A 15,907-nucleotide genomic window follows, 5' to 3' on the forward strand; every position below is an offset into this window, starting at 1 on the left:
GTATTCTTTCATAAAATGGATGTTAAATTAAAAGTGAAAGGAACTTGATACGATATCCTTTTCACTTTCCAGCTTAGGCTCATGTTTAGTTGTTTCTTTTCCTCAGTTTTAGATCTCAAACGGTGGTTTTCAAAATATGAGTAATGAACAACTAACAGGTTATGAAGTTGAGTGCCTTGTAATCAGCAATGTATTTTTCAGTGGAACAGAATAGCAATGTCAGAATGTGTCACATATAATAAGGAAATCATTGTTTATGAAACTTTGGATTCAGGTATATACACACTTTAAATGTTACTGAGTTAAAACAGTGAGTTTCTTACTGTGAGTTGTGGTCAAGAAAGTTTGAAAACCATAGCTATAGAATAAAGTGATTAAAAGTCAGAAAGCACAAAATAGTCTTCCCCAGTATTTGTCTGCATTTAAATATAGGCAGCCATATCGCTGTCAGTGTTTTATATTCTCTCTCTGTTTTCACCTTAGAACATGATTTACCTGCTCATAGGCCTAGTGGACATTTATTTCTAGGGCCAGCATCGTTTGAGCACTTTAAATCAAAATTAATATATTTTCTTTTGGGGATCTCAAAATGTTTCTCATTTTTATGACATTCCTGTGAGATTAAGATTTCTTTTTATTTATTTATTTATTTTTAAACAGAGTTTCCCTCTTGTTGCCCAGGCTGGAGTGCAGTGGCACGATCTCGGCTCACTGCAGCCTCCGCCTCCTGGGTTCAAGCAATTCTCCTGCCTCAGCCTCCCGAGTAGCTGGGATTACAGGCATGTGCCACCACGCCCAGCTAATTTTGTATTTTTAGTAGAGACGTGGTTTCTCCATGTTGGTCAGGCTGGTCTGGAACTCCCAACCTCAGGTGATCCACCCGCCTTGGCCTCCCAAAGTGCTCAGATTACAGGCATGAGCCACCTTGCCCAGCCAAGATTAAAATTTCTTATGAGAAAGCATAGATGACTAAATAGCTTGAGGTAATGGAGTCTTATGACATCAGGACTTCTCACTTCAAGCCAATTACTTTTCCGTAGATTTCATTTTTTCTCTTTTTCTTTCTTTTTGAGATGGAGTCTCACTCTTTCACCAGGTTGGAGTGCAGTGGCGCAATCTTGGCTCACTGCTACCTCCACCTCCTGGGTTCAAGTGATTCTCCTGCCTCAGCCTCCTGAGAGCTGGCACTACAGGGGCCCGCCACCACGTCCAGTTAATTTTTTTTTTTTTTTTTTTTTTTGGAGACGGAGTTGCTCTGTTACCCAGGCTGGAGTGCAGTGGTGCGGTCTAGGCTCACTGCAAGCTCCGCCTCCTGGGTTGACGCCATTCTCCTGCCTCAGCCTCCCGAGTAGCTGGGACTACAGGCTTCCACCACCAGGCCCGGCTAATGTTTTGCATTTTTAGTAGAGACAGGGTTTCACCGCATTAACCAGGATGGTCTCGATCTCCTGACCTCGTGATCCGCCCGCCTTGGCCTCCCAAAGTGCTGGGATTACAGGCGTGAGCCACTGCGCCCGGCTTCCTAGTGGAGACCTTACAGACATTTTTCCCACCACAAAAGTAAAATTTATAAGTAGAAAAAATACCACATATATTATGCACCCAATAAATGATTCTTAAAAGTTTTGTCCATTGCCTTGCAGCAGTACATCTCTGAGTGGCTCCTGGGCCACGAGTCGCAGTGGTTCACACCTGTAATCCCAGAACTTTGGGAGGCTGAGGTGGGCGGATCACTTGAGGCCAGGAGTTCAAGACCAGCCTGGCCAACATGGTGAAACCCTGTCTCTACTAAAAATACAAAAATTAGCCAGGCGTAGTGGCAGACGCTTGTAATCGCAGCTACTGGGAAGGCTGAGGCAAGAGAATCACTTGAACCTGGGAGATGGAGGTTGCTGTGAGCCGAGATCATGCCACTGTCCTCCAGCCTGGGCGACAGAGACCCTGTCTCAAAAAAATAAAAAATAAGTAAAGAAGAGTGGCTCCTGGGCCAGCAGCTTCAGCCTCACATGGGAACTTATTAGAAATGCACATTTTGGGACCCCACCTCGGATGTGTTGAGTCAGCAACTCGCTGGCAGAACCCAGCAAAGGCCCTTTTTAATAAGCCTTCCAGGTGATTCTCATGCTGCTAAAATTTGGGTAATCACTGTTTCATTTTCCTTTATATGTATTATTAAATGACTGTTACTCTACAAACATATGGTTGTTATTTTTACTTCTTGGATAACATTATAGTGTAGGCATTTCCCAGGTTTTTTTGGTAACACCATTTTCTTAATGATATGATGTTGCAGCCAGTGGATCTATTACAGTCTTACTTATTATTGCTCTACTGTTGGTCCTTTAGTTTGCTTTTCACTCTTCTATGTAATGCTGTAAGAAATGACTTTTTCCATAAACTATTTTCCATATATTGGATGTATAATTTAACACATTCTAAACATTAATGTTAAAAAAGACATAAAGCATAAAAACCAAGATATATATTTGATCATATAAAAATCTAAGCTGGGCACAGTGGCTCACACCTGTAATAGCTGGGCACAGTGGCTCACACCTGTAATCCCAGCACTTTGGGAGGCCAGGGTGGGGGTAGACTGGTTGAGCTCAGGGGTTCAAGACTAGCCTGGGAACATGGTGAAACCCCAACTCTACCAAAAAAAAAGAAAAAAAAGAAAAAATTAGCAAGACGCAATAGCACGCACTTGTAGTCCCATCTACTCAGGAGGCTTAAGGTAAGAGGATGGCTTGAACTCGGGAGACAGAGGTTGTGGGAGCTGAGATTGTACCACTGCACTCCAGCCTGGGCAACAGAGTGAGACTCTGTTTCAAAAATAAAATAAAAATTTAAGATCTGTATATGTTTAAAAAATGTTAGAATGCAAATAAGTTGGGAAGATGTGATAAAGAGTTTTTTATAAAAATAACTCATACAAATTGATAAGGAAAATAGTCAATCTGCAAAAAATAGATGAGCAAAGAACATTTAGAGACAATTTATAAATGAAGAAAATATATCTGGTGAAAACACTCTTGAAAAAATGCTCAAATCCAATAGTAAGAAAAAATTGCATAACAGTAAGATACTATTTTTGTCTTTCAGATTATCAAGGCTTAAAAAATTATAATGCCAGTGCTGACAAGAGTGTGGTTTAAAGGGCATCCTTGTTTGTTGCTAGTGGCAGTGTCAGCTACTACTGACAACATTATTTGAAAGGCAATAGTGTGTATCAGGACCTTTAAAATATTTGGACGTATTTATCCTTTAAGTCTAACCTTCATCCTTTCTTCATAAGTTTTACAAATACTGTATGCATTTCTGTGGTAGGTAAGTGATAAACTTACTAAGCTTAAAATGAACAGAATCTTAGATGAGGTTTCTTTTCATTTTCTGTTTTTAAGAGGAGTTGCTTTGGTTTGGCCTCTAAACAAGAAGAGCACAAATCTTGCTGCCTACACAGTTGATATTTGGGACTATTCTAGTGGTTCTATTTAATTTTCACAACAGGGCTATGAAATGGAGAATTAACCACTTTTTACAGATAAGAAAACAAGATTAGAAGTATTTTACATGTGGTTTTAGAAGGGTATTTACTGAATGAAACGTTTTATAAGATGTATTACTGCTGGTCTCATGTTTTATTATCATACTGTACCCCTGGTGGAAATCAACCTAAGAAACTCTTTTGTATTTAAAAATGGAAATAATTACTGTGCCTTTGAATTGAAGTAATCTACAAAAGAAATGTGGTCCAGACTTTAGACTTTGTTGGGACTGTGATGATCATTTCTGGCTTTTGGCAATCTGGATCTGAACCTTTGGTTTTATTTAGCTTTCCAGTTCTCAGGGAACAATAGAAACCAGTCTTCAGGATATTGACAGCAGATTATCTCCAGGTGGATCGCTGGCAGACGCATGGGCACATCAAGAAGGCACTCATCCGAAAGACAGAAAGTAGGTTATAGCTTTATGCGTAGTTTCTGCTCTTATTAATGTCCTTTTTCACATTGACTCAGTTAATTTATTTGAGTTTTTCTTCCTTAAATAGCGTAGAAAAACTACAAGTCCTGTTAAATTGCATGACAGAGATTTACTATCAGTTCAAAAAAGACAAAGCAGAACGTAGTAAGTAAAATTTGCTATTTGTTAATTTAATAAATCCCTCTTAGTAATTAGTTATAATTCAGTTAAATTAATTTGGTATATCTGTAAGGGTAGCTTCTTAAGCTGTTTTTTTCAGAGATATGATTCTGTCAGGAAAAAGGTTGATTGTGTTAAAAAAAAAAAAAAAAAAACTATCCTTAAAATCAACCTTTTGAATACTTTAAATCAGGGTCATGAACACCAGAACCTCTAAAGGCCAGGCAGGTAACAGAAAGGAATGAGATTGGCCAGTGGGGACTCATCTACAGGGGAGAGCCACTACTCAGATTCACCAAAGGTATTGCCCAGTCTTCCCATTTCTCAAAAAAAGCTAGAAATACAGAATTTGTTAGAAATATCTTGATTTTTAAATGTTAACTGTTAATTGTTTTTTACATTGTTATTTACAGACCAAATAAAAGCATCTGTGGGCTATAAGTAGCCCATGAGCCACAAATCTATGACATCTGCTTCAGACTCTTAGCCTTTTTGAAGCAATAATCTCAAAAGAAAATATATTGTGTATAACGTTATGATTCTATATTAACAACAGTAATATATTTTCCTATTTCTAGGATTAGCTTATAATGAAGAACAAATCCACAAATTTGATAAGTAAGTATCCAGATTATGTTTAATAGTTAGTTATTTTTGGTGCTATTTTGGTTATCTTTATTAATATGATTCTTCTTAAAGTTGAAATTAATTACAATTAAAAAATACATTTTAATCTTGATTTTACAGGATTGTTACAATATGTAGACATTTTTGAGGTTCACACATCTACTCCCTAATTGGGAAGTTACCATGATGGGAGAAGGAGGGGGGAGAAGGATTACTATTTCAGTCAGTCAACTTCTGCCTCATATGCTCTGATTACAGAAGGACAGATAATAGAGCACATAGGCGAGGGCAGACTTAACCACCGTCTTAATTTTAACCTCATTCAATAGGCATTTTTTTTACATCCATTTCGAACCTTCTCTTTATCTTCTTGCTGCTATGATGTCTATCTTAGAAATGTTTACTTTCTCCTGTAAATATTCTAAAGCCACAACAATCATTATAGGAAAGATACATTTCATATATTTGAAAATTTCTAAATATTGAAAGTAGAAACAGTGACATTGGTTTAAGCCTCTGATTATTTCTAAATTACAGGCAAAAACTGTATTACCATGCAACAAAAGCTATGACACACTTTACAGATGAATGTGTTAAAAAGTATGAGGCATTTTTGAATAAGTCAGAAGAATGGATAAGGTGAGTAAACTTCTTTTGGAGTGATTAGTGGTTGACTGCACAATATAAATGTACATTTGAAGTAAGAATGCTTCACTAGATTGCATATCAATTGATTCTTTTTGGTTTTTAGAAAGATGCTTCATCTTAGGAAACAGTTATTATCTCTGACTAATCAGTGTTTTGATATTGAAGAAGAAGTATCAAAATATCAAGAATATACTAATGAGGTAGGTACAGCTATCAAGGAAAAATTAAAATTCTTCTCAGTTTGTAACTGGTAGTGATTGACAAGGGAGAAATGGGATAGAATGTGCCTACATTCAGTTCCACCCACCAATTTTTAATATGTATTTTGAGCCAAGTTTTAAGAATGTAGATGTTTTACAAGTAAAAACAGCTGATAAACCATCCTTTTATCAACTATAAGAAAAGTTTCTTTCTTAAAAGGGTGTTGATTTAAGTATTGTATCATTGATAGTTTTGAAATCAAAATTTAAAGTTTTTTTAAAGGACTTATTAAAAGCTGTAACACTTGATGTCAGATCTGTAGTAAGTACTTCTGTGATTAATGTGGGGTTTTTTTCTTTTTTTTTTTTTGATGTTTCAGTTACAAGAAACTCTGCCTCAGAAAATGTTTACAGCTTCCAGTGGAATCAAACATACCATGACCCCAATTTATCCAAGTTCTAACACATTAGTAGAAATGACTCTTGGGTAAGAAACTCATCATTTGGAAACTGTAGTGTTTCCATTTGCTTTCATTGCAGTTTGTGCTTTTGCTTTTACATTTTGAAATTTTTTATGTTTGTTGTAATACAATATTTAATAAGGTTATTTATTGACCAGTTAAAAGAAAATAAAACATAAACATCATTCTAAAACATTTACATACTGTTTTTGAGCAAAGGTGCTTGTTTATTTTAATAGTATGAAGAAATTAAAGGAAGAGATGGAAGGGGTGGTTAAAGAACTTGCTGAAAATAACCACATTTTAGAAAGGTGAGTAATGCAAAAATAATTACTGTGATTTTCTGTGCAATTAAGTTCATTCACATCTGTACTTATATCTTCCTGTATCAATAGATTGAGCAGTGGTAAAATAGATTGAGCAGTCATAAAGTCAGAACTCATGTTTTTCTCTCTATGATTGTGTATTTGTGATGCCTTTTAATGGTTGATTAGTTCCATTTTATAGAAGCACTGGTTAATCGAATTACTTATTTGAATCAGTTTGTAAAGATCAAACTCTATTTACATTATTTTTATAACTTAATTCATTGGAATCATAATTTTCAATTTGGTGAATCAGAGTTGCTTTTTAAAATACCAGCACTTTGGTGCTGAGTAGCTTACAGGGTCCTCTGCACACCTCCTTGCAGGTGAAAGCCATAGGTAAATGCAGTACTTTGAGGAGTTAGGTGTCTGCTTATTATCTGCAAAATCCTAATAGATAAGGCCAAAAGAGATTTGAAAGCCTGCAGAGGCAATAAAGCAATTTTTGGATGGCTGTTTTCCTTATCCTGATTCCTCAGAGAAATTAAGTCATATTTGGCTCTGTAATAGAACCTTTTCTTTTTCAAGCCCTTAGGTTCTTCTCTGTAGGTTCTCAAACCCTTGTAATGCTAATAAAAATATTTCACATTTGGCTGGGCACAGTGGCTCACACCTGTAGTCCTAGCACTTTGGGAAGCCAAGGCAGGCAGATTGCCTGAGCTCAGGAGTTCAAGACCAGCCTAGGCAACATGGCAAAACCCTGTCTTTACCAAAAATACAAAAATTAGCTGGGCATGGTGGTACACACCTGTAATCCCAGCTACTGGGGAGGCTGAGGCACGAGAATCACCTGAATCTGGGAGGTGGAGGTTGCAGTCAGCCGAGATCACACCACTGCACTCCAGCCTGGGTGACAGAGTGAGACTCTGCCTCAAAAAAAAAAAAAAAAAAAAGGATATGGAATTTTTGAGTCAGAGAGTATGTCAGTTTCAATTTTGTTGGGTTTTGCTAATTTTATTCTTTTTTTTTTCCGCCCCCCCCGAGATGGAGTTTCACTGTTGCCCAGGCTGGAGTCCAATGGCGTGATCTCAGCTCACTGTAACCTCTGCCTCCCGGGTTCAAGTGATTCTCCTGCCTCAGCCTCCTGAGTAGCTGGGATTACAGGCACCCACCACCACACCCAGCTAGTTTTTTGTATTTTTAGTAGAGATGGAGTTTCACCACGTTGGCCATGCTGGTCTTGAACTCCTGACCTCAGGTGATCCACCTGCCTCAGCCTCCCAAAGTGCTGGGATTACAGGCATGAGCCACCACACCCAGCCAATTTTGTCTTTAAAAGGATGCATGTTATAGTCCTAAACAGATAAAACCTATGCATTTGGCAACATTGAATGTATAACATCTTTTAAACATTTGCCAATTTGTTTAGTAAAAACCGAGATCTTATCTTAATTTATATTTCTGTGGTTTATAGTGATGTCAAACATCGTTTAATATGTTTGTTCAATTTTCATTTTTGGGGGGAGTTACTCATTAACTTTAAAAAATATTTTTCTTGTTTATAGTAATTATCTAACTTTTATAGTATCCAGTTTACAGTTTCTTCAGAACTTTAGCTAAATCCTTTTAGGCTTAAAGATCACCAAGTAGAAGAGACTATAAAAATGTGCTTTTTTTTTTTTTTGAGATGGAGTCTCGCTGTATCGCCAGGCGGGAGTGCAGTGGCACGATCTTGGCTCACTGCAACCTCCACCTCCCAAGTTCAAGCGTTTCTCCTGCGTCAGCCTCCCGAGTAGCTGGGACTACAGGCGCACGCCACCATGCCCAGCTAATTTTTGTATTTTTAGTAGAGACAAGGTTTCACCATGTTGGCCAGGATGTTCTCAACCTCTTGACCTCGTGATCCATCTGCCTCGGCCTCCCTAAGTGCTGGGACTACAGGTGTGAGCCACCGCGCCCAGCCAAAGATATGCTTTTAACTTTTATATTTAACTGCTTATGCCTTGTGGAATAAAATCCCAACTTCCTAAACCACATTTAGTAAGTCAGTTCCTCCTGTGTTTTATTTGCAGGTTTCTTGACAATATATAGGTGATATAAGGTGGCATAATCTTAACGTAAATGTTAAGTGACAAAACTAGTAATGGAAGCCAGATTTTGTTCAGAGTATTATACTACTCTGTCTCCATGTGGATAACCCACTATCACTTCAAATTTTTTTTTGAATCTAAAATCATCTGTCCCATCTCAGTTAGCCCTCTACTCTCCTTATCCTGTTCGAAGGTACCACCTTTCTCCTACTCCCTTAAACATAAATTATTTTAGACACTTAATCTTCTTTATACCCTCTCAACAAGTTTGGCTCCCATATTTCCCCTCATCACCCTCATTCAGATTTCCTTTCCCTTTCATATGTGATATATGGTAATAACCTATTTTTTTCTTAACCCCAAGCTCTTCCCATCTGTCATGGGTATTACAGCCAAAATCATCTTTCAGAATACTGATGTAATCGTATGACTTCTTTGGCTCAAAAGTTACTAAACTCCTGTTACCTAAAGAGTCAAGTCTAAATTTATACTTTGATTCAAAGAGTATAATAGTCTGGTTCCAGCCTGTTCACCCAACTTTACTTCCCACTGCTCCCCAAAATAACATTGTGTTCTAGCAAGGTCTCATTTCTCAACTTCCCTTGGGTATGTCACACTCCCAACTCGGTATCTTTTTTTTTTTTTTTTTTTTTTTTTGAGACAAAGTCTCACTCTGTTACCCAGGTTAGAGTGCGGTGGCATGATCTCGGCTCACTGCAACCTCTGCCTCCCGGGTTCAAGCAATTCTCCTGCCTCAGCCTCCTGAGTAGCTGGGACTATAGGCACACGCCACCACACCCAGCTAATTTTTGTATTTTTAGTTGAGAAGGAGTTTTGCCATATTGGCCAGGCTGGTCTCAAACTCATGACCTCAAGTGATCTGCCTGCCTCGGCCTCCCAAAGTGCTGGGATTACAGGCATGAGCCACTGTGCCCTGCCCCAACTCTATCTTAGTTTATAAATCCCACCCCACCAGAAAGAAATTATCCAGTTCTTACTGACAGTTTCTTAATTACATCATTACATCGGTTTTTCATGTATTTATGATAATACCATGCTGTTCCAGTAAGAAATAGAACAAGTCATAGTTACTTAAACTCTTTAAAAATAAATAGCTATTTATTCCTCTGAAAAGTATTTTAAGGTTGGGGGCCTTTATACATAAATGCAACTTTTGAGATTACCTTTTTTCTTTGTGTGTGTGTTTTAGGTTTGGCTCTTTAACCATGGATGGTGGCCTTCGCAACGTTGACTGTCTTTAGCTTTCTAATAGAAGTTTAAGAAAAGTTTCCATTTGCACAAGAAAATAACACTTGGGCATTAAATGAATGCCTTTATAGATAGTCACTTGTTTCTACAATTCAGTATTTGATGTGGTCGTGTAAATATGTACAATATTGTAAATACATAAAAAATATATAAATTTTTGGCTGCTGTGAAGATGTAATTTTATCTTTTAACATTTATAATTATATGAGGAAATTTGACCTCAGTGAGCACGAGAAGAAAGCCATGACCGACCAATATGTTGACATACTGATCCTCTACTCTGAGTGGGGCTAAATAAGTTATTTTCTCTGATTGCCTACTGGAAATATTTTTAAGTGGAACCAAAATAGGCATCCTTACAAATCAGGAAGACTGAGCTGACACGTTTGTAAATGGTAGAACGGTGGCTACTGTAAGTGAGGAGCAGAACCGCACCACTGTTACACTGGGATAACAATTTTTTTGAGAAGGATAAAGTGGCATTATTTTATTTTACAAGGTGCCCAGATCCCAGTTATCCTTGTATCCATGTAATTTCAGATGAATTATTAAGCAAACATTTTAAAGTGAATTCATTATTAAAAACTATTCATTTTTTTCCTTTGGCCATAAATGTGTAATTGTCATTAAAATTCTAAGGTCATTTCAACTGTTTTAAGCTGTATATTTCTTTAATTCTGCTTACTATTTCATGGAAAAAAATAAATTTCTCAATTTTAATGTAAAGAGTTCATGTGTTTCTTTGTATCCAGTTTGTGAAACAAAAGTTATCTTTTGAAAGTAACATATAGATGATAATCATAAACTACTCTCAGAATATTGGATCTAGGGACAATTTTGTCTCTTCTAAACCCACTAATTCTAAATTTAGTATAGAAGTTCTTTCATATACTTAGGCTATACAAATTGAAAAGGAACATTTCTTTTTTTTTTTTTTTTTTTTTTTTTTGAGACAAGAGACTCGCTCTGTTGCTCAGGCTGGAGTACAGTGGTGTGATCTCTGCTCACTGCAACCTCGGCCTCCAAGGTTCAAGCAATTCTCCTGCCTCAGCCTCCCAAGTAGCTGGGATTACAGGCGTGCACCACCATGCCTGGCTAATTTTTGTATTTTTAGTAGTGATGAGGTTTCACCATGTTGGTCAGGCTGGTCTCAAATTCCTGGCCTCAAGTGATCCGCCCGCCTCAGCTTCCCAAAAATGCTGGGATTAGAGGGGTGAGTCACCACGCCCAGCCGAAAAGGAACATTTTCTCTGAAAAATCTACCCAGAGTTCTAGACTAAGGGATTCTGCTCAGCAAGAAATTATTTCATCCAACAGGACTTTTCTTTCTTTTGGTTTTGGTTTCTGGCTTTTCAGACTGGTGAAGTGTGATTACATAAAACCTGCGTATCATAAAAATAACATATTCTAAAGAGAAATAAATTTGTCTACCAAGAACATCAGTAACTTCATCAGTTTTAAGAAATGAGAAGATTAGGATCTGAAGTGAGATTATGATGCATTATTGTAGTGGAGAATTTTAAGCGTCATATGTACACATAACAAATGCAAGGGTGAATGCCTTTATTTAAATAATACAGTTATCCACTGTCAGTTACCTGTCTGAGAGTGTGTGGGGTAAGGAAGTATTTAATCCCTCTTTATTTTAATTTTCCATTCGACCGTCTAATATGGTTATCTTGTATAGTTTAAAAGCTTATATCACTGAATATTAGGTAAAATTTTACTCAGATTATGTGATTATTTGATATATTTGCCAATTTAGTTTTTATTTCAGCACCTCTAGCAAACAACACCAATAAATAGAACCTTTATGTGGAGATTGTATTTTTATTAATAGTATTGATAGGAATATATCTATTCCACAGTAGTATTTTTTAAGATTTACTCTTTTATTTCCCCCTTACAGTGACATGGAAGAGAAGCATTCTTGCTTTCAGTGTTTTACCCTCAAAAAATGGATCCTCATTCAAAACATTTATTTTTCAAAACATTTTAAATAAATAAATGCATGATACCAGTCTGCTAATGTTCAGTGACTATTTAAATGAAATTAGCTTTAAAATAAGTTGTATCTTCACTTTAGTAGCTTTTTAAAAATATAATGTTTCGAAAAGATAGCAATTAATGGTATAAAAATAGTATATATAACAAATAGAAGATGGGTGTGATGGCTCATGTCTGTAATCTCAGCGCTTTGGGATGCTAAGGCAGGGATATCACTTGAGATCAGGAATTCTAGACCAGCCTGGGCAACATAGCAAGAGCCCTGTCTCTACAAAAAAAAAAAAAATTTTTTTTTTAATTGGCCTGGCATGGTGGCATGTGCCACAGTCCCAGCTACTCAGAGGCTGAGCTGCGAAGACTGCTTCAGTCCAGGAGTTAAAGGTTACAGTGAGCTATGATTGCCAACCTGGGTGGCAGAGAGAGACCCTGTCTCAAAAAATTAAAAAATAGAAGAGTTAGTAGATGTAACTGTTAGCATAAAACAAGTTATAGTACTGACAGCAGAAAAAATAAAACTGAAATATGTGAATATAAAGTATATCAAAAGAGAGCTTTGGCCGGGCACGGTGGCTCACGCCTGTAATCCCAGCACTTTGGGAGGCCAAGGTGGGTGGATCGCCTGAGGTCAGGAGTTCGAGACCAGCCTGGCCAACATGGTGAAACCCTGTCTCTACTAAAAATACAAAAGTTAGCTGGGCATGGTGGCAGGCGCCTGTAATCCCAGCTACTCGAGAGGCTGAGGCAAGAGAAATGCTTGGACCCGGGAGGCGGAGGTTGCAGTGAGCCAAGATTGCGCCACTGCACTCCAGCCTGGGCAACAAGAGTGAGATTTTGTCTCAAAAAAAAAAAAAAAAAAAGGGATAGCTTCAAGTAAATAAACAGGAATGTAAGGTTAGGAAAGAAATGGGAAAAATAATCCCATTAAGTCTCCTAAAATTCAAGCTGCCGGCGGGGCATGGTGGCTCATACCTGTAATCCTAGCACTTTGGGAGGCTGAGGCGGGCCGATCACCTGAGATCAGGAGTTCGAGACCAGCCTGGCCAACATGGTGAAACCCCGTCTCTACTAAAAATAAAAAATTAGGCCGAGCACAGTGGCTCACACCTGTAATCCCAACACTTTGGGAGGCTGAGGCGGGTGGATCACGAGGTCAACAGATCAAGACCATCCTGACCAACATGGTGAAACCCCTTCTCTACTAAAAATACAAAAATTAGCCGGGCATGGTGGTGTGCACCTGTGGTCCCAGCTACTTGGGAGGCTGAGGCAGGAGAATTGCTTGAACCTGGGAGGCAGAGTTGCAGTGAGCTGAGATTGTGCCAACCGCACTCCAGCCTGGCAACACAGCAAGACTCCATCTCAAAAAAATAATAATAAAAATAAATAAATAATTAGCTGGGTGTAGTGGCATGCACCTGTAGTCCCAGCTACTTGGGAGGCTGAGGCAGGAGAATCACTTGAACCCGGGAGGCGGAGGTTGCAGTGAGCTGAGATTGCGCCTGGGCAACAGAGTGAGACTCCATCTCAAAAAAAAAAAAAAAAAAAAAATCCAGCTGCCGCTATTTTGGAGGTTACCAAATTATTGGCTTATAGACCTGATTATACCATGTCAAAAGAAATGCTTCTTACATATTAAAAAAATCAACATTTCTTTACAAATGTAGTGTCTTTATCCATAAATTATCCAGAAAAAAATTACAATAATCCTGAACTTTTTATGATTGTTTTGGTTTAGATTGTTTTTCTTTGGTTTTTGTTTTTTGCAATAGTGTTTACCTTTTGTGGTGATCTGTGTTAAAAGTAAGAGATATATTGTTTAGAATTAAGAAAGGGACTATCAGTAGGAATAAGGACTCTCAACTGAAATGTCAACAATTTATTCCCCTTTCAGAATTACAGCCACCACCAGGGCTAGTCTTTTTTTTTTTTTTGAGATGGAGTTTCACTCTTGTTGCCCAGGCTGGAGTGCAATGGCACAGTCTCAGCTCACTGCAACCTCCACCTCCCGGGTTCAAGTGATTCTCCTGCCTCAGCCTCCCAAGTAACTGAAATTACAGGTGCCCACCAGCATGCCTGGCTAATTTTTGTATTTTTATTAGAGATGGGCTTTCACCATGTTGGTCAGGCTGGTCTCAAACTCCTGACCTCAGGTTATCCGCCTGCCTCAGCCTCCTAAAGTGCTGGGATTACAGGCATGAGCCACCGCACCTGGCCAAGAGCTAGTCTTTTGTTTCTAATTTCACCTCACTCAGATGTGTTTTATATGTTGTGCTTTGTCTTTGAAGAAGTGCTGCAGAAAATTTACAATTACTCAAAACAAATTTTTGAAACTGAGAAGTGCTGGGGCAGACACACACAGTTGAAGGGAAAAACATTGAAAGAAATCTTTACTGTTTTAGCTGGATTCTCCACCCCACATCCCACTTTTAAGAAGACCTGAAAAACTCTTACACTGTTGTTTTAGTTAGACTTGCTCCCCACTTGTCATTTATAAGAAGAATCAAAGTCCAAATTCCTAAGAAATACTGGAAATGGAATAGGAAACAAAAACATCTGATCTGGAAATAAAAACTGGCAATATAATAATATCTGTTGTTTCTCTTTAGAGAGTAAATCAGCTCCAAAAATTTGCTGTGGCATATAAAAAGCAAGCCCAAATATTACATCAGGCTGTTTAAGCGACTTAGCTCCTAAATGAACATATGAATAAGTTTATTTCTTTTGACATAAACAGAATGCACAAGGATCAACTGTTAGACATAGTCTTAGGAGTGATGATGGGAACCTCAGTACGAGCTGCATGGTAGACAACTAGGCATTGATGTCTGCTGAAATGCTGAAATGGATTCAGTAATGTTAGAAGTTCTAGAGAATTGTTCAATAAATGGTTAAAGATCAAAATAGGACCCTGGGGGAAAATGTTCTTTTGCATCTTTTTTTTTTTTTTTTTTTTTTAAGAGTCTCGCTCTGTCACCCAGGCTGGAGTGCAGTAGTGCTATCATAGCTCACTGCAGCTTCCATCTTCTGGATTCTAGCAGTCCTCCCACCTCAGCCTCCTGAGTAGCTGAAGCTATAGGTACGTGCCATCATGGCCAGCTTTTTTTTTTTCTTTTTCTAGAGACAGCATCTCACTTTGTTGCCTAGGCTGGTCTTGAACTCCTGAGCTCAAGCAATCCTCCCACCTCAGCCTCCCAAAGTGCTGGGATTACAGGTGTGAGCCCCTGTGCCTGGCCCTTTTACACATTTTTTGACTCATAAGAACTAATTTTTTTTTTCTGGGATAAATTCCTGCTAAAGTTTCGAATAGGTTTCATTTTTCCAGTAAAAATGCACAAAACAAATGGGATCAAGGCTATGGCTTTAGGAGATTGCTTGTGCATCACCACTAAGTCCTGCAAATTACCACTGACAATTCTGTTGGAAGCTGAGTTAGTGGATCCTGTTTTTTTTCACTCCTCTATGAAAAAATTGTGTTTTTATGAACAAGGTCAGGAGGTCCATGCTTGAAAATTACCAAGTGTTGCATTAGGTTAGAGCTTCTCTTAAGAAAGCTTAAAACTCTTTCTTTAGAAAGAACATCTATTAATACAGTTTCTAGTTATGAGGGCCAAGGTCTAAAGGACAAGCCAAAAGAATGACAGAGGAAGGGGATTTAGGGCTAACAGGTGGTCCCCAGACATATTGGCTGAAAGGCAGTTCACAGCTAAAGTGTCATATGTGGGTGTTACTGTGCTCCTCATCCATGCTCTCTGTATCGAGTCATTCTGGAACACTCCTGGTTCTCGCTATGGCCATAAGAAGTGACTTTCACGAGACCTTCAGAAGAATAGCCCGGCTCTTTAACTGGTTCCCCAAATCATGGACCTGCTCAAAGAATCGGAAATCCAAGCTGCTCTGGAGCCAAGGTGGGGGTGAGTTACCTCAGGCTAATGCCTTATTTCAAATCCGTTGTTTTCTGTTACATTTTAAAATGGAGCCTCCCTCGAGTGGACAGGGAGGAGTGGGAAAGAAAAGTCTGGAAGCCTTTAAAAGGTATTCCACTTGGTCATCTGGAGGGAAAATTGAGAGAAAATAAAATTAAGCGTTTTGAGGCTGAAGTGTTAGAAGCCATGAACGTTGTTACAATCCAATTGTGTGCTTTTTAGGCATTTCGATTCCGA

General features: G+C 38.3%; 1 protein-coding gene across 1 annotated transcript in view; it reads left to right on the forward strand.

The window, feature by feature from the left end:
- The window catches only part of TBK1 (TANK binding kinase 1), a 50,240-nt gene extending 39,774 nt beyond the window's left edge, over positions 1-10,466 (forward strand). The window contains exons 14-21 of the mRNA XM_054442285.2: positions 3,833-3,954; positions 4,049-4,125; positions 4,719-4,758; positions 5,305-5,406; positions 5,519-5,615; positions 5,996-6,102; positions 6,316-6,387; positions 9,682-10,466. Of these exons, the coding sequence (XP_054298260.1) occupies positions 3,833-3,954; positions 4,049-4,125; positions 4,719-4,758; positions 5,305-5,406; positions 5,519-5,615; positions 5,996-6,102; positions 6,316-6,387; positions 9,682-9,733 (669 nt within the window). The 3' untranslated portion in view covers positions 9,734-10,466. The remainder of the gene's footprint in view (positions 1-3,832; positions 3,955-4,048; positions 4,126-4,718; positions 4,759-5,304; positions 5,407-5,518; positions 5,616-5,995; positions 6,103-6,315; positions 6,388-9,681) is intronic.
- Positions 10,467-15,907: the final 5,441 nt, after the last annotated feature.

Source organism: Pongo pygmaeus, chromosome 10 (assembly GCF_028885625.2).
Source record: "Pongo pygmaeus isolate AG05252 chromosome 10, NHGRI_mPonPyg2-v2.0_pri, whole genome shotgun sequence".
In the NCBI taxonomy this organism is placed as follows: domain Eukaryota; kingdom Metazoa; phylum Chordata; class Mammalia; order Primates; family Hominidae; genus Pongo; species Pongo pygmaeus.